Source organism: Procambarus clarkii, chromosome 7, assembly GCF_040958095.1.
Source record: "Procambarus clarkii isolate CNS0578487 chromosome 7, FALCON_Pclarkii_2.0, whole genome shotgun sequence".
Lineage (NCBI taxonomy): Eukaryota > Metazoa > Arthropoda > Malacostraca > Decapoda > Cambaridae > Procambarus > Procambarus clarkii.
The window spans coordinates 51,316,254-51,342,420 of record NC_091156.1 but is presented as its reverse complement, the minus strand read 5'-3'; the positions used below and the strand labels follow the sequence as shown (position 1 = coordinate 51,342,420).

At 59.2% G+C, this 26,167-nt stretch overlaps 1 protein-coding gene across 1 annotated transcript in view; it reads left to right on the top strand.

Moving 5' to 3' along the window:
- LOC138358229 (uncharacterized) overlaps positions 1-26,167 on the top strand; it is a 70,349-nt gene that overhangs the window by 11,969 nt on the left and 32,213 nt on the right. The window contains exon 3 of the mRNA XM_069315870.1: positions 7,209-7,750. Coding sequence (XP_069171971.1) covers positions 7,209-7,750 — 542 coding nt within the window. The remainder of the gene's footprint in view (positions 1-7,208; positions 7,751-26,167) is intronic.

The window sequence follows — 26,167 nt, the reverse complement described above, 5'->3', positions numbered from 1 at the left end:
CAGCTACAGCACAGCAGCTACAACACAGCAGCTACAACACAGCAGCTACAATACAGCAGCTACAGCACAGCAGCTACATCACAGCAGCTACAACACAGCAGCTACAACACAGCAGCTACAGCACAGCAGCTACAGCACAGCAGCTACAACACAGCAGCTACAACACAGCAGCTACAACACAGCAGCTACAACACTGCAGCTACAGCACAGCAGCTACAACACAGCAGCTACAACACAGCAGCTACAACACAGCAGCTACAGCACAGCAGCTACAACACAGTAGCTACAACACAGCAGTTACAACGCAGCAGCTACAACACAGCAGCTACAGCACAGCAGCTACAGCACAGCAGCTACAACACAGCAGTTACAACGCAGCAGCTACAACACAGCAGCTACAACACAGCAGCAACAGCACAGCAGCTACAACACAGCAGCTACAACACAGCAGCTACAACACAGCAGCAACAGCACAGCAGCTACAACACAGCAGCTACAGCACAGCTGGGGTTGAACCCACAACCAGCAACCCAGTAACCACCCTCCTCTGCACTGAAATCTCTCCTACCCCGAACCCTCCCTGCCTCCACTCAAATGTTCAGGCACCTCTCCTTCACCCCTCACCACACTCCCACCCTGCTTCCCCTCCTCTACTCCCACCATATCCCACTCCCCCCCCCCTGTCCTCCCTCCCCCTTCATCCTTCATCCCATACCCTCCCTGTCCCCCCTTCACTTGACACCCCACCTCTCACTTCAGTATCCTCTGAGACCACGTTACCCACCCTACATCTCACGCCCGTGGAACAGCTTCCCCCATCAGCAGAACGCTCACCAAGAAGGGATCGTGAGAAGGGACAGAAGAAAGTGAGTCTCAAAGCAATGTACACTAACATAGATGAGATTACAAATAAAACAGATGAACTTGGAAAATGGGTACTTGAAGGAAATCCAGACATAATAGTACTCACAGAAACAATGCTAATGAAAACCATAACAAATGCAGTGTTTCCACAGGACTACTGTGTTGTGAGGAGAGAGAGAGGAGGAAGAGGAGGTGGTGGTGTAGCTCTGCTGGTTAGAAAAGGCTGGGATTTTGAGGAAATGGTTATTCAGGGCTGTGAAGGTTTCAGTGACTATATAACAGGTACAATAGCAACTGGAGGACAAAAAATTGTAGTCGCAATCATATATAACCCGCCACCAAACGACAGAAGACCCAGACAGGAATATGATAGAAACAACATGGCCACCATTAACATAATAGAGAGAACAGCATCTCTCGCTAGTAGGAATGGATCTGGACTACTAATCATGGGGGATTTCAACCACGGGAAGATAGATTGGGAGAACAGAGACCGGCATGGAGGACCAGATACATGGAGAGCTAAGCTGCTGGATGCGGCCACAAGAAACTTTCTTAGCCAGCATATCAAGGGACTGACAAGAATGAGAAGGGAGGATGAACCAGCTATGCTTGATCTGGACCTAGATTCAGGAAGCTCTGTGTATTTCTTCGTAAGTGGGTTTGCTACGAAGGTTCCTAAGTGTGCCCTAAGAAGATGCTTAGGTGCAATTCAATAACGTCTACTTAGGAAGGAATTTGTTGGTTCACCTGCGTGCCGATAGAGGTCACTACTGTGTTTCGTTTGGCCAATCAGAGAGCAGCAACATTCTTCATATTGAAGATTTAGCGCTGGCTTATCGGAGCTCTACTGCCTCCTATTTACGTCGAATTTTCTTATAAAATTAGTATATTTCGAAGTAAAACCATGTTTTTTCAACTTATACAGCCAGCACCGACATAGTAGTAAACAAATATGTTACATTTGTTGTTTACCTACGTAATTATAAGAGATACTGTGTAGCTGTCCTTGTTGCTCGGAAGATGCGCTGACAATTATTGTATATATTTACTGAATTTACCCAAGGGCCACTAACTATCTAGTGGCCTCGAAGAGGACAGAAAGCCGGCGGCTTGTTCAAGGGCCCGCCAATTGTCTTAATGATATTTTTTAGCTGGAATTTGGCATTTACGGCTTCAGCGGGTAGGCGGTTCCATGGGTTTATAGCCCTCTTGGTGGAAAAAAAACATCTGTTTTCAGTCCTACTTGAGAGAACATACTCTCCAACACTATATCTGTGATTGTCCTGTTATCAGTGACTTCATACCAAATGGTATGAGGTATTTTGAGCTCTGTAATTACTTCATACACTCAGGAATATTGGAAGATATTCTTGTGCTGCACCCAGATTTTGCCAGTGGAGGCTAATAGATCAGCATTAAGTATTTAGTTCTCTCCTAATTCCATGTATGACTGGCCATCCTGTGAGGTGAGGATGTTGGATGAGCTTGTAGCTGGTTTTTGATCTACACTGTGTGGTCTTTTATACAGAATAGGGAAGCAGCACATTGCTGTGTATACCTAAACATGTTTAAAAATTACATTGTTTGAGAGGAGTCTTGTAGAAACTGGTAAGAGTAATTATAATATAATGTTTCCATGATTCAGTGCTTACCTCTTGTGAAAATCCCGAAGAGTTGTTTAGTCAGAGTTGATTTGTTTTTTGTATTGAGGCTGGTATTTTCTAAATTGATTCCATGTACAGTATGTCTAACCATCCTGTGAGATGGGAGTATTAGATAAACTTATAGCTAGTTTTTTATCTACACTGTGTAATATTCCATATAGAATAGGGTAGCAGCACATTGCTGTGTATACCTAATCTTCTTAATAAAAAAATCAGTAATAAAGATTTTAAATTATAGTTTGTATTATTACAAATACAGTACTGTATTATCCTTATTAAATCATGTTGACCATGGATCATTAAGATCTCATGTTGATATGTAATAGTCATATTTCTTTTGAACTGCTAATCCATGCTAATCATTCATTAAATTGTGCATTATGTCTCAATTTTTCACTTCCTTGGATATACTGTACAGTACAAAAAGACAGGATAAAAATAAATCAGTAATATTTCTTTCATTACATTTTTCATTTAAATAACTGCATCAATATTTTTACAGATGACAGGATTTGTTTTACCAAACAGGTGCATTATTTGTTTTAAAAAAATTTGGTTTATTGTTACACACAATGGTGCTACATAGCCTTCCCAGCTTGGTGCCTTCTTTTAATACTTACTGATTAAAAAATAAATAATAAATACATTTTATTCAGGAAAAGTACATATAGTTGATTTACAAACATAATGTTGGATTTATAGACAGAGCTAGTACATACAATTCCTAAAGCCACTAATACTCATAGCATTTCGGGCAAGGTGTGGGGGAAAAAACACAGACTAAAACTTAATAGTAATCGGGATTAGGTATAAATTGTGTTGAAAGAATGAATAAAAAATACAAAAAGGGGGGTTAACATAGCATAAATCAGCAATTGCACATGTTGGCGAACAGCGTTGTTTAAAAAAAAAGCAAGACATGGGTTGACATTTAGGAGGTAAGTTAGGTTACATGGAGTAAATTAGGCAGTACTTGGTTTAACTCTTATTAAACTGGTTGAGAGAGGTACAGCCTTTGACATGATTCGGGAGGTCATTCCACATTCTGGGTCCCTTGATTTGTAGAGCACTTCTAGTTTGGTTACACACAGCCAAATTGTGTAACAGGAAGAGGTCTTGGACACAAATTTGTTCCATGCTAAATGTAGAGGAATCAGCTGAGTATTCCTCAAATAAAATAAGTTGCCTCAGCTTATAAGGTAAATAAAATAAGCATTTCTCAAATAAGTAGCTGCCTCACCTCACTGCCTTACTGCTACATAGCCTTCCCGGCATGGTGCCTTCTTTTCTTAATTACTTGTTCCACACCCAAATTGTATAACAGGAAGAGGTCTTGGACCCCTACTTCCCTCTCTCTTTTTTAATGGTCTATATAGTCATAATTATAGCTTTAAGTATTCAATGAATAAAGTTTTTGACATTTTTACTCTTCTCCTTACCTAACATCATTTGTGCAGCATATTTTTATTTTATGTCTCACCCAGATTTAATTTCAAAATAAAACCAAACTAAATAAATTAGAAATGGGTATATATAGCTAAGGTACACCCTTACTACTAGGTGAACAGGGGCATTTGGTGATAGTAAATGATCCCATCAGGCAGGGCTCATCACCTTCTCTCATATTTCATGTTCACCAGTGTTTATTTACTTAATAACTACGGGTATAATATCTTGCTATTATAAAACTAATTCTACTATCATAAAAGACATATTTACTTTAAGTTTCAAGCAGAGAATGCATGTATAACTAACACGAAGGACTCCTCTTCACTAGATTCAATTTTTATAATCTTTTGTTTATGTTCCAAAATCTTAAAATCGATCCCAGTGTTATGTAGTAGAGAAAAATTGAGTTATATCCAGTTTACGTAAAGCTACGAGTGGTCGAAACCACACTTAGATCCTGAAATGAACTTACGAAGGTTTTTCCACTTAGTGTAGCTATTTGAATACCGCCGTAGCCGCCACGAAGGCATTAAGAAGGAAAACATTCATAGCTAAGAAGAAAGACCTTCGTAAGTACCTTCCTTAATCAGGCCCCTGATATTTACCCTTAATGAGTGGGATATAAGGGAGATCAAGATGGAATCACCTTTAGGAATGAGTGATCACAGTGTATTCATCTTTGAGTACTTGGTAGAGCTATGACTTATCTCCCCCCAAAAAGAACTAGAAAACAAAAGACTGGCATACTGAAAGGGGAATTATGAGGGGATGAGAAGTTTCCTAAGGGATATACCATGGGACACAGACCTCAGAGCTAAGTCGGTACAAGACATGATGGACTATATCACCCAAAAGTGTCAGGAGGCAGTAAACAGGTTAATCCCAGCCCAAAGGAAAAAAATCCGAGAAGCAAAAGAAGAATCCATGGTTTAACAGGACATGTATGGAAGCGAAGAAACTGAACAAAAGGGCGTGGAGGAACTTCCGAAATAACAGAACACCAGAAAGCCGAGAGAGATACCAGAGAACCAGGAATGAATATGTTAGTGTGAGAAGGGAAGCAGAGAAAAATTATGAAAATGATGTAGCAAGCAAAGCCAAGACCGATCCAAAGCTACTCCACAGCCACATCAGGAGGAAAACAACAGTGAAAGAACAGGTAATGAAACTTAGAACAGGCGAGGACAGGTATACAGAGAATGACAAAGAGGTGTGTGAGGAACTCAATAAGAGGTCCCAGGAGGTTGTCACAATAGGACATGGTGAGGTCACTGCACTAGAAGAGGGGGCAGTAAACCAGGCGGCCTTGGAAGGGTTCGAAATTACGAGAGATGAGGTCCAGAGACACCTGTTGGGTCTGGATGTGAGAAAGGCTGTTGGTCCAGACGGGATCTCACCATGGGTATTGAAAGAGTCTGCAGAGGTGTACCTCTGCTTGCCACTCTCCATAGTGTATAGTAGGTCACTGGAGACGGGAGACCTACCAGAAATATGGAAGGCGGCTAATGTGATCCCAATATACAAAAAGGGTGACAGACAAGAGGCACTGAACTACAGCCCAGTGTCCTTAACTTGTATACCATGCAAAGTGATGGAGAAGATCGTGAGAAAAAATCTAGTAACACATCTGGAGAGAAGGGACTTTATGACAAATCGCCAACATGGGTTCTGGGAGGGTAAATCTTGCCTTACAGGCTTAATAGAATTCTACGATCAGGTGACAAAGATTAAGCAAGAAAGAGAAGGCTGGGCAGACTGCATTTTTTTGGACTGTCGGAAAGCCTTTGATACAGTCCCCCATAAGAGGCTGGTACATAAGCTGGAGAGACAGGCAGGAGTAACTGGTAAAGTGCTCCAGTGGATAAGGGAATACCTAAGCAATAGGAAGCAAAGAGTTACAGTGAGGGGTGAGACCTCATATTGGCATGAAGTCACCAGTGGAGTCCTACAGGGCTCTGTACTCGGTCCTATCCTGTTTCTGATATACGTGAACGATCTCCCGGAGGGTATAGACTCATTCCTCTCAATGTTTGCTGACGATGCCAAAATTATGAGAAGGATTAAGACAGAGGAGGACTGCTTGAGGCTTCAAGAAGACATAGACAAACTAAAGGAATGGTCGAACAAATGGTTGTTAGAGTTTAACCCAAGCAAATGTAATGTAATGAAGATAGGTGTAGAGAGCAGGAGACCAGTTACAAGTTATCATTTGGAAGATGAAATTCTACACGAGTCAGAGAGAGAGAAAGACCTGGGGGTTAACATCACGCCAGACCAGTCCCCTGAAGCCCATATCAAGAGAATAACATCAGCAGCATATGCCAGGTTGGCTAACATAAGAACGGCATTTAGACACTAGTGCAAGGAATCATTTACAACTCTGTATAACACCTATGTCAGACCAATCCTGTAGTATGCAGCCTCAGCATGGAGTCTATATCTAGTCAAACATACGACCAAACTGGAAAAAATTCAAAGGTTTGCCAACAGACTAGTACCCGGGCTGAGAGGTATGAGCTACGAGGAGAGACTACAGGAATTAAACCTCACGTCGCTAGAAGACAGAAGAGTTAGGGGGGATATGATCACCATGTACAAGATTCTCAGAGGAATTGACAGGGTAGATAAGCACGGGCTATTTAACACAAGGGGCACATGCAGTAGGGGACACAGGTGGAAATTGAGAGCCCAAATGAGCCAAAGAGATATTAGAAAGAATTTTTTTAGTGTCAGAGTGGTTGACAAATGGAATGCATTAGGAAGTGATGTGGTGGAGGCTGACTCTATACACAGTTTCGAGTGTAGATATGATAGAGCCAAATAGGCTCAGGAACCTGTACACCTGTTGATTGACGGTTGAGAGGCGGGACCAATGAGCCAGACCTCAACCCCCGCAAAAACAAATAGCTGAGTACAGCAGCTGCAACACAGCAGCTACAGCATAGCAGCTATAACACAGCAGCTACAGCACAGCAGCTACAGCAAAGCAGCTACAACACAGCAGCTACAGCACAGCAGCTACAACACAGCAGCTACAACACAGCAGCTACAACACAGCAGCTACAGCACAACAGCTACACCACAGCAGCTACACCACAGCAGCTACAGCACAGCAGCTACAACACAGCAGCTACAGCACAGCAGCTACAACACAGCAGCTACAGCTCAGCAGCTACAGCGCAGCAGCTACAGCACAGCAGCTACAACACAGCAGCTACACCATAGCAGCTACAGCACAGCAGCTACAACACAGCAGCTATAGCTCAGCAGCTACAGCGCAGCAGCTACAGCACAGCAGCTACAACACAGCAGCTACACCACAGCAGCTACAGCACAGCAGCTACAACACAGCAGCTACAACACAGCAGCTACAAAACAGCAGCTAGAGTACAGCAGCTACAGCACAGCAGCTACAACACAGCAGCTACACCACAGCAGCTACAGCACAGCAGCTACAACACAGCAGCTACAGCACAGCAGCTACAAAACAGCAGCTACAGTACAGCAGCTACAGCACAGCAGCTACAACACAGCAGCTACACCACAGCAGCTACAGCACAGCAGCTTCAGCAAAAAAGCAACAGCAGAGCAGTTACAGCACAGCAGCTACAACACAGCAGCTACAGCACAGCAGCTACAACACAGCAGCTACAGCACAGCAGCTACAACACAGCAGCTACAGCACAGCATCTACAATACAGCAGCGACAGCACAGCAGCTACAGCACAGCAGCTACAACACAGCAGCTACAGCACAGCAGCTACAACACAGCAGCTACACCACAGCAGCTACAGCTCAGCAGCTACAACACAACAGCTACAGCACAGCAGCTACAACACAGCAGCTACAACACAGCAGCTACACCACAGCAGCTACAGCTCAGCAGCTACACCACAGCAGCTACACCACAGCAGCTACAGCTCAGCAGCTACAACACAACAGCTACAGCACAGCAGCTACACCACAGCAGCTACACCACAGCAGCTACACCACAGCAGCTACAACACAGCAGCTACAGCACAGCAGCTACACCACAGCAGCTACAACACAGCAGCTACAACACAGCAGCTACAACACAGCAGCTACAACACAGCAGCTACATCACAGCAGCTACAACACAGCAGCTACAACACAGCAGCTACAGCACAGCAGCTACAACACAACAGCTACAACACAGCAGCTACAACACAGCAGCTACAGCGCAGCAGCTACAGCACAGCAGCTACAACACAGCAGCTACACCACAGCAGCTACAGCACAGCAGCTACAACACAGCAGCTACAGCACAGCAGCTACAAAACAGCAGCTACAGTACAGCAGCTACAGCACAGCAGCTACAACACAGCAGCTACACCACAGCAGCTACAGCACAGCAGCTACAACACAGCAGCAACAGCACAGCAGCTACAACACAACAGCTACTACACAGCAGCTACAGCACAGCAGCTACAACACAGCAGCTACAACACAGCATCTACAACACAACAGCTACAACACAGCAGCTACAGCACAGCAGCTACAACACAGCAGCTACAACACAGCATCTACAACACAGCAGCTACAACACAACAGCCACAACACAGCAGCTACAACAGAGCAGCCAGCAACAGAGCCACTCGCCGTGAGGGACCTCTCCACTGACAACAGTGACGATACAGAGTGTGCAACGTGTACTAGCACGCCCAGCCTCACTCTTCGCACCCAGCCTCACTCTTCGCACCCAGCCTCACTCTTCGCACCCAGCCTCACTCTTCGCACCCAGCCTCACGCCACGCACCCAGCCTCACTCTTCGCACCCAGCCTCACTCTTCGCACCCAGCCTCACTCTTCGCACCCAGCCTCACTCTTCGCACCCAGCCTCACTCTTCGAACCCAGCCTCACTCTTCGCACCGAGCCTCACTCTTCGCACCCAGCCTCACTCTTCGCACCCAGCCTCACGCCACGCACCCAGCCTCACTCTTCGCACCCAGCCTCACTCCTCGCACCCAGCCTCACTCTTCGCACCCAGCCTCACTCTTCGCACCCAGCCTCACTCTTCGCACCCAGCCTCACTCTTCGCACCCAGCCTCACTCTTCGCACCCAGCCTCACGCCACGCACCCAGCCTCACTCTTCGCACCCAGCCTCACTCTTCGCACCCAGCCTCACTCTTCGCACCCAGCCTCACTCTTCGCACCCAGCCTCACTCTTCGAACCCAGCCTCACTCTTCGCACCGAGCCTCACTCTTCGCACCCAGCCTCACTCTTCGCACCCAGCCTCACGCCACGCACCCAGCCTCACTCTTCGCACCCAGCCTCACTCCTCGCACCCAGCCTCACTCTTCGCACCCAGCCTCACTCTTCGCACCCAGCCTCACTCTTCGCACCCAGCCTCACGCCACGCACCCAGCCTCACTCTTCGCACCCAGCCTCACTCTTCGCACCCAGCCTCACTCTTCGCACCCAGCCTCACTCTTCGCACCCAGCCTCACGCCACGCACCCAGCCTCACGCCTCGCACCCAGCCTCACGCCACGCACCCAGCCTCACTCTTCGCACCCAGCCTCACTCTTCGCACCCAGCCTGACTCTTCGCACCCAGCCTCACTCTTCGCACCCAGCCTCACTCTTCGCACCCAGCCTCACGCCTCGCACCCAGCCTCACTCTTCGCACCCAGCCTCACGCCACGCACCCAGCCTCACTCTTCGCACCCAGCCTCACTCTTCGCACCCAGCTTCACTCTTCGCACCCAGCCTCACGCCTCGCACCCAGCCTCACGCCACGCACCCAGCCTCACTCTTCGCACCCAGCCTCACTCCTCGCACCCAGCCTCACTCTTCGCACCCAGCCTCACGCCTCGCACCCAGCCTCACGCCTCGCACCCAGCCTCAAGCCTCGCACCCAGCCTCACGCCTCGCACCCAGCCTCAAGCCTCGTGTTCAGCCTCACGCCTCGCACCCAGCCTCACGCCTCGCACCCAGCCTCACGCCTCGCACCCAGCCTCACTCTTCGCACCCAGCCTCACTCTTCGCACCCAGCCTCACTCTTCGCACCCAGCCTCACGCCACGCACCAAGCCTCACTCTTCGCACCCAGCCTCACGCCACGCACCCAGCCTCACGCCTCGCACCCAGCCTCACGCCTCGCACCCAGCCTCACTCTTCGCACCCAGCCTCACTCTTCGCACCCAGCCTCACTCTTCGCACCCAGCCTCACTCTTCGTAACCAGCCTCACGCCTCGCACCCAGCCTCACTCTTCGCACCCAGCCTCAAGCCTCGTGTTCAGCCTCACGCCTCGCACCCAGCCTCACGCCACGCACCAAGCCACACTCTTCGCACCCAGCCTCACTCTTCGCACCCAGCCTCCCTTTTCGCACCCAGCCTCACTCTTCGCACCCAGCCTCACGCCTCGCACCCAGCCTCACTCTTCGCACCCAGCCTCACGCCACGCACCAAGCCTCACTCTTCGCACCCAGCCTCACGCCTCGCACCCAGCCTTACGCCTCGCACCCAGCCTCACTCTTCGCACCCAGCCTCACGCCTCGCACCCAGCCTCTCGCCACGCACCCAGCCTCACTCTTCGCACCCAGCCTCACGCCTCGCACCCAGCCTCACTCTTCGCACCCAGCCTCACGCCTCGCACCCAGCCTCACTCTTCGCACCCAGCCTCACGCCTCGCACCCAGCCTCACTCTTCGCACCCAGCCTCAAGCCTCGTGTTCAGCCTCACGCCTCGCACCCAGCCTCATGCCTCGTGTTCAGCCTCACGCCTCGCACCCAGCCTCACGCCACGCACCCAGCCTCACTCTTCGCACCCAGCCTCACGCCTCGCACCCAGCCTCACTCTTCGCACCCAGCCTCACTCTTCGCACCCAGCCTCACGCCACGCACCCAGCCTCACGCCTCGCACCCAGCCTCACTCTTCGCACCCAGCCTCACTCTTCGCACCCAGCCTCACGCCTCGCACCCAGCCTCACTCTTCGCACCCAGCCTCACGCCACGCACCCAGCCTCACTCTTCGCACCCAGCCTCACGCCTCGCACCCAGCCTCACGCCTCGCACCCAGCCTCACTCTTCGCACCCAGCCTCACTCTTCGCACCCAGCCTCACGCCTCGCACCCAGCCTCACGCCTCGCACCCAGCCTCACTTTTCGCACCCAGCCTCACTCTTCGCACTCAGCCTCACGCCTCGCAACCGTGCCTCACTCTTCGCACTCAGCCTCACGCCAGGCACCCAGCCTCACGCCTCGCACCCAGCCTCACGCCTCGCACCCAGCCTCACTCTTCGCACCCAGCCTCACTCTTCGCACCCAGCCTCACTCTTCGCACCCAGCCTCACGCCTCGCACCCAGCCTCACTCTTCGCACCCAGCCTCACTCTTCGCACCCAGCCTCACTCTTCGCACCCAGCCTCACTCCTCGCACCCAACCTCACTCCTCGCACCCAGCCTCACTCTTCGCACCCAGCCTCACGCCTCGCACCCAGTCTCACGCCACGCACCCAGCCTCACTCTTCGCACCCAGCCTCACTCTTCGCACCCAGCCTCACTCTTCGCACCCAGCCTCACTCTTCGCACCCAGCCTCACTCTTCGCACCCAGCCTCACTCTTCGCACCCAGCCTCACGCCAAGCACCCAGCCTCACTCTTCGCACCCAGCCTCACTCTTAGCACCCAGCCTCACGCCTCGCACCCAGCCTCACGCCTCGCACCCAGCCTCACTCCTCACACCTAGCCTCACTATTCGCACCCAGGCTCACGCCTCGCTCCCAGCCTCACTCTTCGCACCCAGCCTCACTCTTCGCACCCAGCCTACCTCTTCGCACCCAGCCTCACTCTTCGCACCCAGCCTCACTCTTCGCACCCAGCCTCACTCTTCGCACCCAGCCTCACGCCTCGCACCCAGCCTCACTCTTCGCACCCAGCCTCACTCTTCGCACCCAGCCTCACGCCTCGCACCCAGCCTCACTCTTCGCACCCAGCCTCACGCCATGCACCCAGCCTCACTCTTCGCACCCAACCTCACTCTTCGCACCCAGCCTAAACTCTTCGCACCCAGCCTCACTCCTCGCACCCAGCCTCACTCCTCGCACCCAGCCTCACGCCTCGCACCCAGCCTCACTCTTCGCACCCAGCCTCACGCCACGCACCCAGCCTCACTCTTCGCACCCAGCCTCACGCCATGCACCCAGCCTCACTCTTCGCACCCAACCTCACTCTTCGCACCCAGCCTAAACTCTTCGCACCCAGCCTCACGCCTCGCACCCAGCCTCACGCCTCGCACCCAGCCTCACTCTTCGCACCCAGCCTCACGCCTCGCACCCAGCCTCACTCTTCGCACCCAGCCTCACGCCATGCACCCAGCCTCACTCTTCGCACCCAACCTCACTCTTCGCACCCAGCCTAAACTCTTCGCACCCAGCCTCACGCCTCGCACCCAGCCTCACGCCTCGCACCCAGCCTCACGCCTCGCACCCAGCCTCACTCTTCGCACTCAGCCTCACTCTTCGCACCCAGCCTCACGCCTCGCACCCAGCCTCACGCCTTGCACCCAGCCTCACGCCTCGCACCCAGCCTCACTCTTCGCACCCAGCCTCACTCTTCGCACCCAGCCTCACTCTTCGCACCCAGCCTCACTCTTCGCACCCAGCCTCACGCCTCGCACCCAGCCTCACGCCACGCACCCAGCCTCACTCTTCGCACCCAGCCTCACTCTTCGCACCAAGCCTCACGCCTCGCACCCAGCCTCACTCTTCGCACCCAGCCTCACGCCTCGCACCCAGCCTCACGCCTCGCACCCAGCCTCACTCTTCGCACCCAGCCTCACGCCTCGCACCCAGCCTCACTCTTCGCACCCAGCCTCACTCTTCGCACCCAGCCTCACGCCTCGCACCCAGCCTCACGCCTCGCACCCAGCCTCACTCTTCGCACCCAGCCTCACGAATCGCACCCAGCCTCACTCTTCGCACCCAGCCTCACTCTTCGCACCCAGCCTCACGCCACGCACCCAGCCTCACTCCTCGCACCCAGCCTCACTCTTCGCACCCAGCCTCACTTCTCGCACCCAGCCTCACTCATCGCACCCAGCCTCACTCCTCGCACCCAGCCTCACTCATCGCACCCAGCCTCACTCCTCGCACCCAGCCTCACTCCTCGTACTGAGCCTCACTCCTCGTGATCAGCCTCACGCCTCGCACCCAGCCTCACTCCTCGTGATCAGCCTCACTCCTCGCACCCAGCCTCAAGCATCGCACCCAGCCTCACTCTTCGCACCCAGCCTCACTCTTCGCACCCAGCCTCACTCCTCGTGATCAGCCTCACGCCTCGCACCCAGCCTCACTCCTCGTGATCAGCCTCACTCCTCGCACCCAGCCTCAAGCATCGCACCCAGCCTCACTCTTCGCACCCAGCCTCACTCTTCGCACCCAGCCTCACTCTTCGCACCCAGCCTCACTCTTCGCACCCAGCCTCACGCCAAGCACCCAGCCTCACTCTTCGCACCCAGCCTCACTCTTAGCACCCAGCCTCACGCCTCGCACCCAGCCTCACGCCTCGCACCCAGCCTCATTCCTCACACCCAGCCTCACTATTCGCACCCAGGCTCACGCCTCGCTCCCAGCCTCACTCTTCGCACCCAGCCTCACTCTTCGCACCCAGCCTACCTCTTCGCACCCAGCCTCACTCTTCGCACCCAGCCTCACTCTTCGCACCCAGCCTCACTCTTCGCACCCAGCCTCACGCCTCGCACCCAGCCTCACTCTTCGCACCCAGCCTCACTCTTCGCACCCAGCCTCACGCCTCGCACCCAGCCTCACTCTTCGCACCCAGCCTCACGTCACGCACCCAGCCTCACTCTTCGCACCCAACCTCACTCTTCGCACCCAGCCTAAACTCTTCGCACCCAGCCTCACTCCTCGCACCCAGCCTCACTCCTCGCACCCAGCCTCACGCCTCGCACCCAGCCTCACTCTTCGCACCCAGCCTCACGCCACGCACCCAGCCTCACGCCTCGCACCCAGCCTCACGCCTCGCACCCAGCCTCACGCCTCGCACCCAGCCTCACGCCTCGCACCCAGCCTCACTCTTCGCACTCAGCCTCACTCTTCGCACCCAGCCTCACGCCTCGCACCCAGCCTCACGCCTTGCACCCAGCCTCACGCCTCGCACCCAGCCTCACTCTTCGCACCCAGCCTCACTCTTCGCACCCAGCCTCACTCTTCGCACCCAGCCTCACTCTTCGCACCCAGCCTCACGCCTCGCACCCAGCCTCACGCCACGCACCCAGCCTCACTCTTCGCACCCAGCCTCACTCTTCGCACCAAGCCTCACGCCTCGCACCCAGCCTCACTCTTCGCACCCAGCCTCACGCCTCGCACCCAGCCTCACGCCTCGCACCCAGCCTCACTCTTCGCACCCAGCCTCACGCCTCGCACCCAGCCTCACTCTTCGCACCCAGCCTCACTCTTCGCACCCAGCCTCACGCCTCGCACCCAGCCTCACGCCTCGCACCCAGCCTCACTCTTCGCACCCAGCCTCACGAATCGCACCCAGCCTCACTCTTCGCACCCAGCCTCACTCTTCGCACCCAGCCTCACGCCACGCACCCAGCCTCACTCCTCGCACCCAGCCTCACTCTTCGCACCCAGCCTCACTTCTCGCACCCAGCCTCACTCATCGCACCCAGCCTCACTCCTCGCACCCAGCCTCACTCATCGCACCCAGCCTCACTCCTCGCACCCAGCCTCACTCCTCGTAATCAGCCTCACTCCTCGCGATCAGCCTCACGCCTCGCACCCAGCCTCACTCCTCGTGATCAGCCTCACTCCTCGCACCCAGCCTCAAGCATCGCACCCAGCCTCACTCTTCGCACCCAGCCTCACTCTTCGCACCCAGCCTCACTCCTCGTGATCAGCCTCACGCCTCGCACCCAGCCTCACTCCTCGTGATCAGCCTCACTCCTCGCACCCAGCCTCAAGCATCGCACCCAGCCTCACTCTTCGCACCCAGCCTCACTCTTCGCACCCAGCCTCACTCTTCGCACCCAGCCTCACGCCTCGCACCCAAACTCACGCCTCGCACCCAGCCTCACGCCTCGCACCCAGCCCCACGCCTCGCACCCATCCTCACGCCTAGCACCCAGCCTCAAGCATCGCACCCAGCCACACGCCTCGTGTTCAGCCTCACGCCTCGTGGTCAGCCTCACGCCTCGTGGTCAGCCTCACCCCTTGTGATCAGCCTTACGTCTCGCTCCCAGCCTCACGCCTCGCACCCAGCCTCACGGCTCGTGGTCAGCCTCACGCCTCGTGATCAGCCTTACGCCTCGCACCCAGCCTCACGCCTCGCACCCATCCTCACGCCTCGCACCCAGCCTCACGCCTCGCACCCAGCCTCATGCCTCGCACCCATCCTCACGTCTCACACCCAGCCTCACACCTCGCACCCAGCCTCACGCCTCGCACCCAGCCTCACGCCTCGTGGTCAGCCTCACGCCTCGTGGTCAGCCTCACACCTCGCACCCAGCCTCACGCCTCGCACCCAGCCTCACGCCTCGTGATCTGCCTCACGCCTCGTGGTCAGCCTCACGCCTCGTGGTCAGCCTCACGCCTCGTGCTCAGCCACATGCCTCGCACCCAGCCTCACGCCTCACTCCCAGCCTCACGCCTCGTGATCAGCCTCACGCCTCGTGATCAGCCTCACGCCTCGTGGTCAGCCTCACGCCTCGTGGTCAGCCTCACGCCTCGTGGTCAGCCTCACGCCTCGTGGTCAGCCTCACGCCTCGCACCCAGCCTCACGCCTCGCTCCCAGCCTCACGCCTCGTGATCAGCCTCACGCCTCGTGATCAGCCTCACGCCTCGTGGTCAGCCTCACGCTTCGTGGTCAGCCTCACGCCTCGCACCTAGCCTCACGCCTCGCTCCCAGCCTCACGCCTCGTGGTCAGCCTCACGCCTCGTGGTCAGCCTCACGCCTCACACCCAGCCTCACGCCTCACACCCAGCCTCACGCCTCACACCCAGCCTCACGCCTCGCACCCAGCCTCACGCCTCGCACCCAGCCTCACGCCTCGTGATCAGCCTCAAGCCTCGCACCCAGCCTCACGCCTCGCACCCAGCCTCACGCCTCGTGATCAGCCTCACGCCTTGCACACAGCCTCACGCCTCGTGATCAGCCTCACGCTTCGCACCCAGCCTCACGCCTCGTGATCAGCCTCACGCCTCGCACCCAGCCTCACTCTTCGCACCCAGCCTCACGCCTCGCACCCAGCCTCACGCCTCGCACCCAGCCTCAAGCCTCGTGTTCAGCCTCACGCCTCGCACCCAGCCTCACGCCTCGCACCCAGCCTCACGCCACGCACCCAGCCTCACGCCTCGCACCCAGCCTCACGCCTCGCACCCAGCCTCACTCTTCGCACCCAGCCTCACTCTTCGCACCCAGCCTCACTCTTCGCACCCAGCCTCACGCCACGCACCCAGCCTCACTCTTCGCACCCAGCCTCACGCCACGCACCCAGCCTCACGCCTCGCACCCAGCCTCACGCCTCGCACCCAGCCACACTCTTCGCACCCAGACACACTCTTCGCACCCAGCCTACCTCTTCGCACTCAGCTTCACTCTTCGCACCCAGCCTCACTCTTCGCACCCAGCCTCACTCTTCGCACCCAGCCTCACGCCTCGCACCCAGCTTCACTCTTCGCACCCAGCCTCACTCTTCGCACCCAGCCTCACGCCTCGCACCCAGCCTCACTCTTCGCACCCAGCCTCACGCCACGCACCCAGCCTCACTCTTCGCACCCAGCCTCACTCTTCGCACCCAGCCTCACTCTTCACACCCAGCCTCACTCCTCGCACCCAGCCTCACTCCTCGCACCCAGCCTCACGCCTCGCTCCCAGCCTCACTCTTCGCACCCAGCCTCACGCCACGCACCCAGCCTCACGCCTCGCACCCAGCCTCACGCCTCGCACCCAGCCTCACGCCTCGCACCCAGCCTCACGCCTCGCACCCAGCCTCACTCTTCGCACTCAGCCTCACTCTTCGCACCCAGCCTCACGCCTCGCACCCAGCCTCACGCCACGCACCCAGCCTCACTCTTCGGACCCAGCCTCACGCCTCGCACCCAGCCTCACGCCTCGCCCCCAGCCTCACTCTTCGCACCCAGCCTCACTCTTCGCACCCAGCCTCACTCTTCGCACCCAGCCTCACTCTTCGCACCCAGCCTCACGCCTCGCACCCAGCCTCACGCCACGCACCCAGCCTCACTCTTCGCACCCAGCCTCACTCTTCGCACCCAGCCTCACGCCTCGCACCCAGCCTCACTCTTCGCACCCAGCCTCACGCCTCGCACCCAGCCTCACGCCTCGCACCCAGCCTCACTCTTCGCACCCAGCCTCACGCCTCGCACCCAGCCTCACTCTTCGCACCCAGCCTCACTCTTCGCACCCAGCCTCACGCTTCGCACCCAGCCTCACGCCTCGCACCCAGCCTCACTCTTCGCACCCAGCCTCACGCCTCGCACCCAGCCTCACTCTTCGCACCCAGCCTCACTCTTCGCACCCAGCCTCACGCCACGCACCCAGCCTCACTCCTCGCTCCCAGCCTCACTCTTCGCACCCAGCCTCACTCCTCGCACCCAGCCTCACTCATCGCACCCAGCCTCACTCCTCGCACCCAGCCTCACTCATCGCACCCAGCCTCACTCCTCGCACCCAGCCTCACTCCTCGTGATGAGCCTCACTCCTCGTGATCAGCCTCACGCCTCGCACCCAGCCTCACTCCTCGTGATCAGCCTCACTCCTCGCACCCAGCCTCAAGCATCGCACCCAGCCTCACTCTTCGCACCCAGCCTCACTCTTCGCACCCAGCCTCACTCCTCGTGATCAGCCTCACGCCTCGCACCCAGCCTCACTCCTCGTGATCAGCCTCACTCCTCGCACCCAGCCTCAAGCATCGCACCCAGCCTCACTCTTCGCACCCAGCCTCACTCTTCGCACCCAGCCTCACTCTTCGCACCCAGCCTCACGCCTCGCACCCTGCCTCACGCCTCGCACCCAGCCTCACGCCTCGCACCCAGCCTCACGCCTCGCACCCATCCTCACGCCTCGCACCCAGCCTCAAGCATCGCACCCAGCCACACGCCTCGTGTTCAGCCTCACGCCTCGTGGTCAGCCTCACGCCTCGTGGTCAGCCTCACGCCTTGTGATCAGCCTTACGTCTCGCTCCCAGCCTCACGCCTCGCACCCAGCCTCAAGGCTCGTGGTCAGCCTCACGCCTCGTGATCAGCCTTACGCCTCGCACCCAGCCTCACGCCTCGCACCCATCCTCACGCCTCGCACCCAGCCTGACGCCTCGCACCCAGCCTCATGCCTCGCACCCATCCTCACGTCTCACACCCAGCCTCACACCTCGCAACCAGCCTCACGGCTCGCACCCAGCCTCACGCCTCGTGGTCAGCCTCACGCCTCGTGGTCAGCCTCACACCTCGCACCCAGCCTCACGCCTCGCACCCAGCCTCCCACCTCGTGATCTGCCTCACGCCTCGTGGTCAGCCTCACGCCTCGTGGTCAGCCTCACGCCTCGTGGTCAGCCTCACGCCTCGAACCCAGCCTCACGCCTCACTCCCAGCCTCACGCCTCGTGATCAGCCTCACGCCTCGTGATCAGCCTCACGCCTCGTGGTCAGCCTCACGCCTCGTGGTCAGCCTCACGCCTCGTGGTCAGCCTCACGCCTCGTGGTCAGCCTCACGCCTCGCACCCAGCCTCACGCCTCGCTCCCAGCCTCACGCCTCGTGATCAGCCTCACTCCTCGTGATCAGCCTCACGCCTCGTGGTCAGCCTCACGCTTCGTGGTCAGCCTCACGCCTCGCACCTAGCCTCACGCCTCGCTCCCAGCCTCACGCCTCGTGGTCAGCCTCACGCCTCGTGGTCAGCCTCACGCCTCACACCCAGCCTCACGCCTCACACCCAGCCTCACGCCTCACACCCAGCCTCACGCCTCGCACCCAGGCTCACGCCTCGCACCCAGCCTCACGCCTCGTGATCAGCCTCAAGCCTCGCAGCCAGCCTCACGCCTCGCACCCAGCCTCACGCCTCGCACCCAGCCTCACGCCTCGTGATCAGCCTCACGCCTCGCACCCAGCCTCACGCCTCGTGATCAGCTTCACGCCTCGCACCCAGCCTCACGCCTCGTGATCAGCCTCACGCCTCGCACCCAGCCTCACTCTTCGCACCCAGCCTCACGCCTCGCACCCAGCCTCACGCCTCGCACCCAGCCTCAAGCCTCGTGTTCAGCCTCACGCCTCGCACCCAGCCTCACGCCTCGCACCCAGCCTCACGCCACGCACCCAGCCTCACGCCTCGCACCCAGCCTCACGCCTCGCACCCAGCCTCACTCTTCGCACCCAACCTCACTCTTCGCACCCAGCCTCACTCTTCGCACCCAGCCTCACTCTTCGCACCCAGCCTCACGCCACGCACCCAGCCTCACTCTTCGCACCCAGCCTCACGCCACGCACCCAGCCTCACGCCTCGCACCCAGCCTCACGCCTCGCACTCAGCCTCACTCTTCGCACCCAGCCTCACTCTTCGCACCCAGCCTCACTCTTCGCACCCAGCCTCACTCTTCGCACCCAGCCTCACGCCTCGCACCCAGCCTCACTCTTCGCACCCAGTTTCAAGCCTCGTGTTCAGCCTCACGCCTCGCACCCAGCCTCACGCCTCGCACCCAGCCTCACGCCACGCACCCAGCTTCACTCTTCGCACCCAGCCTCACTCTTCGCACCCAGCCTCACTCTTCGCACCCAGCCTCACTCTTAGCACCCAGCCTCACGCCTCGAACCCAGCCTCACTCTTCGCACCCAGCCTCACGCCACGCACCAAGCCTCACTCTTCGCACCCAGCCTCACGCCTCGCACCCAGCCTCACGCCACGCACCCAGCCTCACTCTTCGCACCCAGCCTCACGCCTCGCACCCAGCCTCACTCTTCGCACCCAGCCTCACGCCTCGCACCCAGCCTCACTCTTCGCACCCAGCCTCACGCCTCGCACCCAGCCTCACTCTTCGCACCCAGCCTCAAGCCTCGTGTTCAGCCTCACGCCACGCACCCAGCCTCACGCCTCGCACCCAGCCTCAAGCCTCGTGTTCAGCCTCACGCCTCGCACCCAGCCTCACGCCACGCACCCAGCCTCACTCTTCGCACCCAGCCTCACGCCTCGCACCCAGCCTCACTCTTCGCACCCAGCCTCACTCTTCGCACCCAGCCTCACGCCACGCACCCAGCCTCACGCCTTGCACCCAGCCTCACTCTTCGCACCCAGCCTCACTCATCGCACCCAGCCTCACGCCTCGCACCCAGCCTCACTCTTCGCACCCAGCCTCACGCCACGCACCCAGCCTCACTCTTCGCACCCAGCCTCACGCCTCGCACCCAGCCTCACGCCTCGCACCCAGCCTCACTCTTCGCACCCAGCCTCACTCTTCGCACCCAGCCTCACGCCTCGCACCCAGCCTCACGCCTCGCACCCAGCCTCACTCTTCGCACCCAGCCTCACTCTTCGCACCCAGCCTCACGCCTAGCACCCAGCCTCACTCTTCGCACCCAGCCTCACGCCTCGCACCCAGCCTCACTCTTCGCACCCAGCCTCACTCTTCGCACCCAGCCTTACTCTTCGCACCCAGCCTCACGTCTCGCACCCAGCCTCACTCTTCGCACCCAGCCTCACTCTTCGCACCCAGCCTCACTCTTCGCACCCAGCCTCACTCCTCGCACCCAGCCTCACTCCTCGCACCCAGCCTCACTCTTCGCACCCAGCCTCACGCCTCGCACCCAGCCTCACGCCACGCACCCAGCCTCACTCTTCGCACCCAGCCTCATTCTTCGCACACAGCCTCACTCTTCGCACCCAGCCTCACTCTTCGCACCCAGCCTCACTCTTCGCACCCAGCCTCACGCCACGCACCCAGCCTCACGCCTCGCACCCAGCCTCACGCCTCGCACCCAGCCTCACGCCTCGCACCCAGCCTCACGCTTCGCACCCAGCCTCACTCTTCGCACTCAGCCTCACTCTTCGTACCCAGCCTCACGCCTCGCACCCAGCCTCACGCCACGCACCCAGCCTCACTCTTCGCACCCAGCCTCACTCTTCGCACCCAGCCTCACGCCTCGCACCCAGCCTCACGCCTCGCACCCAGCCTCACTCTTCGCACCCAGCCACAAGCCTCGTGTTCAGCCTCACGCCTCGCACCCAGCCTCACGCCACGCACCCAGCCTCACTCTTCGCACCCAGCCTCACTCTTCGCACCCAGCCTCACTCTTCGCACCCAGCCTCACTCTTCGCACCCAGCCTCACGCCTCGCACCCAGCCTCACTCTTCGCACCCAGCCTCACGCCACGCACCAAGCCTCACTCTTCGCACCCAGCCTCACGCCTCGTACCCAGCCTCACGCCTCGTACCCAGCCTCATTCTTCGCACCCAGCCTTACGCCTCGCACCCAGCCTCACGCCACGCACCCAGCCTCATTCTTCGCACCCAGCCTCACGCCTCGCACCCAGCCTCACTCTTCGCACCCAGCCTCACGCCTCGCACCCAGCCTCACTCTTCGCACCCAGCCTCACGCCTCGCACCCAGCCTCACTCTTCGCACCCAGCCTCAAGCCTCGTGTTCAGCCTCACGCCTCGCACCCAGCCTCACGCCTCGCACCCAGCCTCAAGCCTCGTGTTCAGCCTCACGCCACGCACCCAGCCTCACGCCACGCACCCAGCCTCACTCTTCGCACCCAGCCTCACGCCTCGCACCCAGCCTCACTCTTCGCACCCAGCCTCACTCTTCGCACCCAGCCTCACGCGACGCACCCAGCCTCACGCCTCGCACCCAGCCTCACTCTTCGCACCCAGCCTCACTCTTCGCACCCAGCCTCACGCCTCGCACCCAGCCTCACTCTTCGCACTCAGCCTCACTCTTCGCACCCAGCCTCACGCCTCGCACCCAGCCTCACGCCTCGCTCCCAGCCTCACTCTTCGCACCCAGCCTTACTCTTCGCACCCAGCCTCACGCCTAGCACCCAGCCTCACTCTTCGCACCCAGCCTCACGCCACGCACCCAGCCTCACGCCTCGCACCCAGCCTCACGCCTCGCACCCAGCCTCACTCTTCGCACCCAGTCTCACTCTTCGCACACAGCCTCACTCTTCGCACCCAGCCTCACGCCTCGCACCCAGCCTCACTCTTCGCACCCAGCCTCACTCTTCGCACCCAGCCTCACTCTTCGCACCCAGCCTCACTCCTCGCACCCAGCCTCACTCCTCGCACCCAGCCTCACTCTTCGCACCCAGCCTCACGCCTCGCACCCAGCCTTACGCCACGCACCCAGCCTCACTCTTCGCACCCAGCCTCACTCTTCGCACCCAGCCTCACTCTTCGCACCCAGCCTCACTCTTCGCACCCAGCCTCACTCTTCGCACCCAGCCTCACGCCACGCACCCAGCCTCACTCTTCGCACCCAGCCTCACTCTTCGCACCCAGCCTCACTCTTCGCACCCAGCCTCACGCCTCGCACCCAGTCTCACTCCTCGCACCCAGCCTCACTCTTCGCACCCTGGCTCACGCCTCGCTCCCAGCCTCACTCTTCGCACCCAGCCTCACTCTTCGCACCCAGCCTCATGCCTCGCACCCAGCCTCACGCCTCGCACCCAGCCTCACTCTTCGAACCCAGCCTTACTCTTCGCACCCAGCCTCACGCCTAGCACCCAGCCTCACTCTTCGCACCCAGCCTGACGCCACGCACCCAGCCTCACGCCTCGCACCCACCCTCACGCCACGCACCCAGCCTCACTCTTCGCACCCAGCCTCACTCTTCGCACACAGCCTCACTCTTCGCACCCAGCCTCACGCCTCGCACCCAGCCTCACTCTTCGCACCCAGCCTCACTCTTCGCACCCAGCCTCACTCTTCGCACCCAGCCTCACTCCTCGCACCCAGCCTCACTCCTCGCTCCCAGCCTCACTCTTCGCACCCAGCCTCACGCCTCGCACCCACCCTCACGCCACGCACCCAGCCTCACTCTTCGCACCCAGCCTCACTCTTCGCACCCAGCCTCACTCTTCGCACCCAGCCTCACTCTTCGCACCCAGCCTCACTCTTCGCACCCAGCCTCACGCCACGCACCCAGCCTCACTCTTCGCACCCAGCCTCACTCTTCGCACCCAGCCTCACGCCTCGCACCCAGCCTCACGCCTCGCACCCAGTCTCACTCCTCGCACCCAGCCTCACTCTTCGCACCCAGGCTCACGCCTCGCTCCCAGCCTCACTCTTCGCACCCAGCCTCACTCTTCGCACCCAGCCTCACTCTTCGCACCCAGCCTCACTCTTCGCACCCAGTCTCACTCTTCGCACCCAGCCTCACTCTTCGCACCCAGCCTCACTCTTCGCACCCAGGCTCACGCCTCGCTCCCAGCCTCACTCTTCGCACCCAGCCTCACTCTTCGCACCCAGCCTCACGCCTCGCACCCAGCCTCACGCCTCGCACCCAGCCTCACTCTTCGAACCCAGCCTTACTCTTCGCACCCAGCCTCACGCCTAGCACCCAGCCTCACTCTTCGCACCCAGCCTGACGCCACGCACCCAGCCTCACGCCTCGCACCCAGCCTCTCGCCTCGCACCCAGCCTCACTCTTCGCACCCAGCCTCACTCTTCGCACACAGCCTCACTCTTCGCACCCAGCCTCACGCCTCGCACCCAGCCTCACTCTTCGCACCCAGCCTCACTCTTCGCACCCAGCCTCACTCTTCGCACCCAGCCTCACTCCTCGCACCCAGCCTCACTCCTCGCTCCCAGCCTCACTCTTCGCACCCAGCCTCACGCCTCGCACCCACCCTCACGCCACGCACCCAGCCTCACTCTTCGCACCCAGCCTCACTCTTCGCACCCAGCCTCACTCTTCGCACCCGGCCTCACTCTTCGCACCCAGCCTCACTCTTCGCACCCAGCCTCACTCTTCGCACCCAGCCTCACTCTTCGCACCCAGCCTCACGCCTCGCACCCAGCCTCACGCCTCGCACCCAGTCTCACTCCTCGCACCCAGCCTCACTCTTCGCACCCAGGCTCACGCCTCGCTCCCAGCCTCACTCTTCGCACCCAGCCTCACTCTTCGCACCCAGCCTCACTCTTCGCACCCAGCCTCACTCTTCGCACCCAGTCTCACTCTTCGCACCCAGCCTCACTCTTCGCACCCAGCCTCACGCCTCGCACCCAGCCTCACTCTTCGCACCCAGCCTCACTCTTCGCACCCAGCCTCACGCCTCGCACCCAGCCTCACTCTTCGCACCCAGCCTCACGCCACGCACCCAGCCTCACTCTTCGCACCCAGCCTCACTCTTCGCACCCAGCCTCACTCTTCGCACCCAGCCTCACTCCTCGCACCCAGCCTCACTCCTCGCACCCAGCCTCACGCCTCGCACCCAGCCTCACTCTTCGCACCCAGCCTCACGCCACGCACCCAGCCTCACGCCTCGCACCCAGCCTCACGCCTCGCACCCAGCCTCACGCCTCGCACCCAGCCTCACGCCTCGCACCCAGCCTCACTCTTCGCACTCAGCCTCACTCTTCGCACCCAGCCTCACGCCTCGCACCCAGCCTCACTCTTCGCACCCAGCCTCACTCTTCGCACCCAGCCTCACTCTTCGCACCCAGCCTCACTCTTCGCACCCAGCCTCACGCCTCGCACCCAGCCTCACGCCACGCACCCAGCCTCACTCTTCGCACCCAGCCTCACTCTTCGCACCCAGCCTCACGCCTCGCACCCAGCCTCACTCTTCGCACCCAGCCTCACGCCTCGCACCCAGCCTCACGCCTCGCACCCAGCCTCACTCTTCGCACCCAGCCTCACGCCTCGCACCCAGCCTCACTCCTCGCACCCAGCCTCACTCTTCGCACAAAGCCTCACTCTTCGCACCCAGCCTCACGCCACGCACCCAGCCTCACTCCTCGCACCCAGCCTCACTCTTCGCACCCAGCCTCACTCCTCGCACCCAGCCTCACTCATCGCACCCAGCCTCACTCCTCGCACCCAGCCTCACTCATCGCACCCAGCCTCACTCCTCGCACCCAGCCTCACTCCTCGTGATCAGCCTCACTCCTCGTGATCAGCCTCACTCCTCGTGATCAGCCTCACGCCTCGCACCCAGCCTCACTCCTCGTGATCAGCCTCACTCCTCGTGATCAGCCTCACGCCTCGCACCCAGCCTCACGCTACGCACCCAGCCTCACTCTTCGCACCCAGCCTCACGCCTCGCACCCAGCCTCACGCCTCGCACCCAGCCTCACTCTTCGCACCCCGCCTCACTCTTCGCACCCAGCCTCACTCTTCGCACCCAGCCTCACTCTTCGCACCCAGCCTCACGCCTCGCACCCAGCCTCACGCCTCGCACCCAGCCTCACTCTTCGCACCCAGCCTCACTCTTCGCACCCAGCATCACGCCTCGCACCCAGCCTCACTCTTCGCACCCAGCCTCACGCCACGCACCCAGCCTCACTCTTCGCACCCAGCCTCACTCTTCGCACCCAGCCTCACTCTTCGCACCCAGCCTCACTCCTCGCACCCAGCCTCACTCCTCGCACCCAGCCTCACGCCTCGCACCCAGCCTCACTCTTCGCACCCAGCCTCACGCCACGCACCCAGCCTCACGCCTCGCACCCAGCCTCACGCCTCGCACCCAACCTCACGCCTCGCACCCAGCCTCACGCCTCGCACCCAGCCTCACTCTTCGCACTCAGCCTCACTCTTCGCACCCAGCCTCACGCCTCGCACCCAGCCTCACGCCACGCACCCAGCCTCACTCTTCGCACCCAGCCTCACGCCTCGCACCCAGCCTCACGCCTCGCACCCAGTCTCACTCCTCGCACCCAGCCTCACTCTTCGCACCCAGGCTCACGCCTCGCTCCCAGCCTCACTCTTCGCACCCAGCCTCACTCTTCGCACCCAGCCTCACTCTTCGCACCCAGCCTCACTCTTCGCACCCAGTCTCACTCTTCGCACCCAGCCTCACTCTTCGCACCCAGCCTCACTCTTCGCACCCAGGCTCACGCCTCGCTCCCAGCCTCACTCTTCGCACCCAGCCTCACTCTTCGCACCCAGCCTCACGCCTCGCACCCAGCCTCACGCCTCGCACCCAGCCTCACTCTTCGAACCCAGCCTTACTCTTCGCACCCAGCCTCACGCCTAGCACC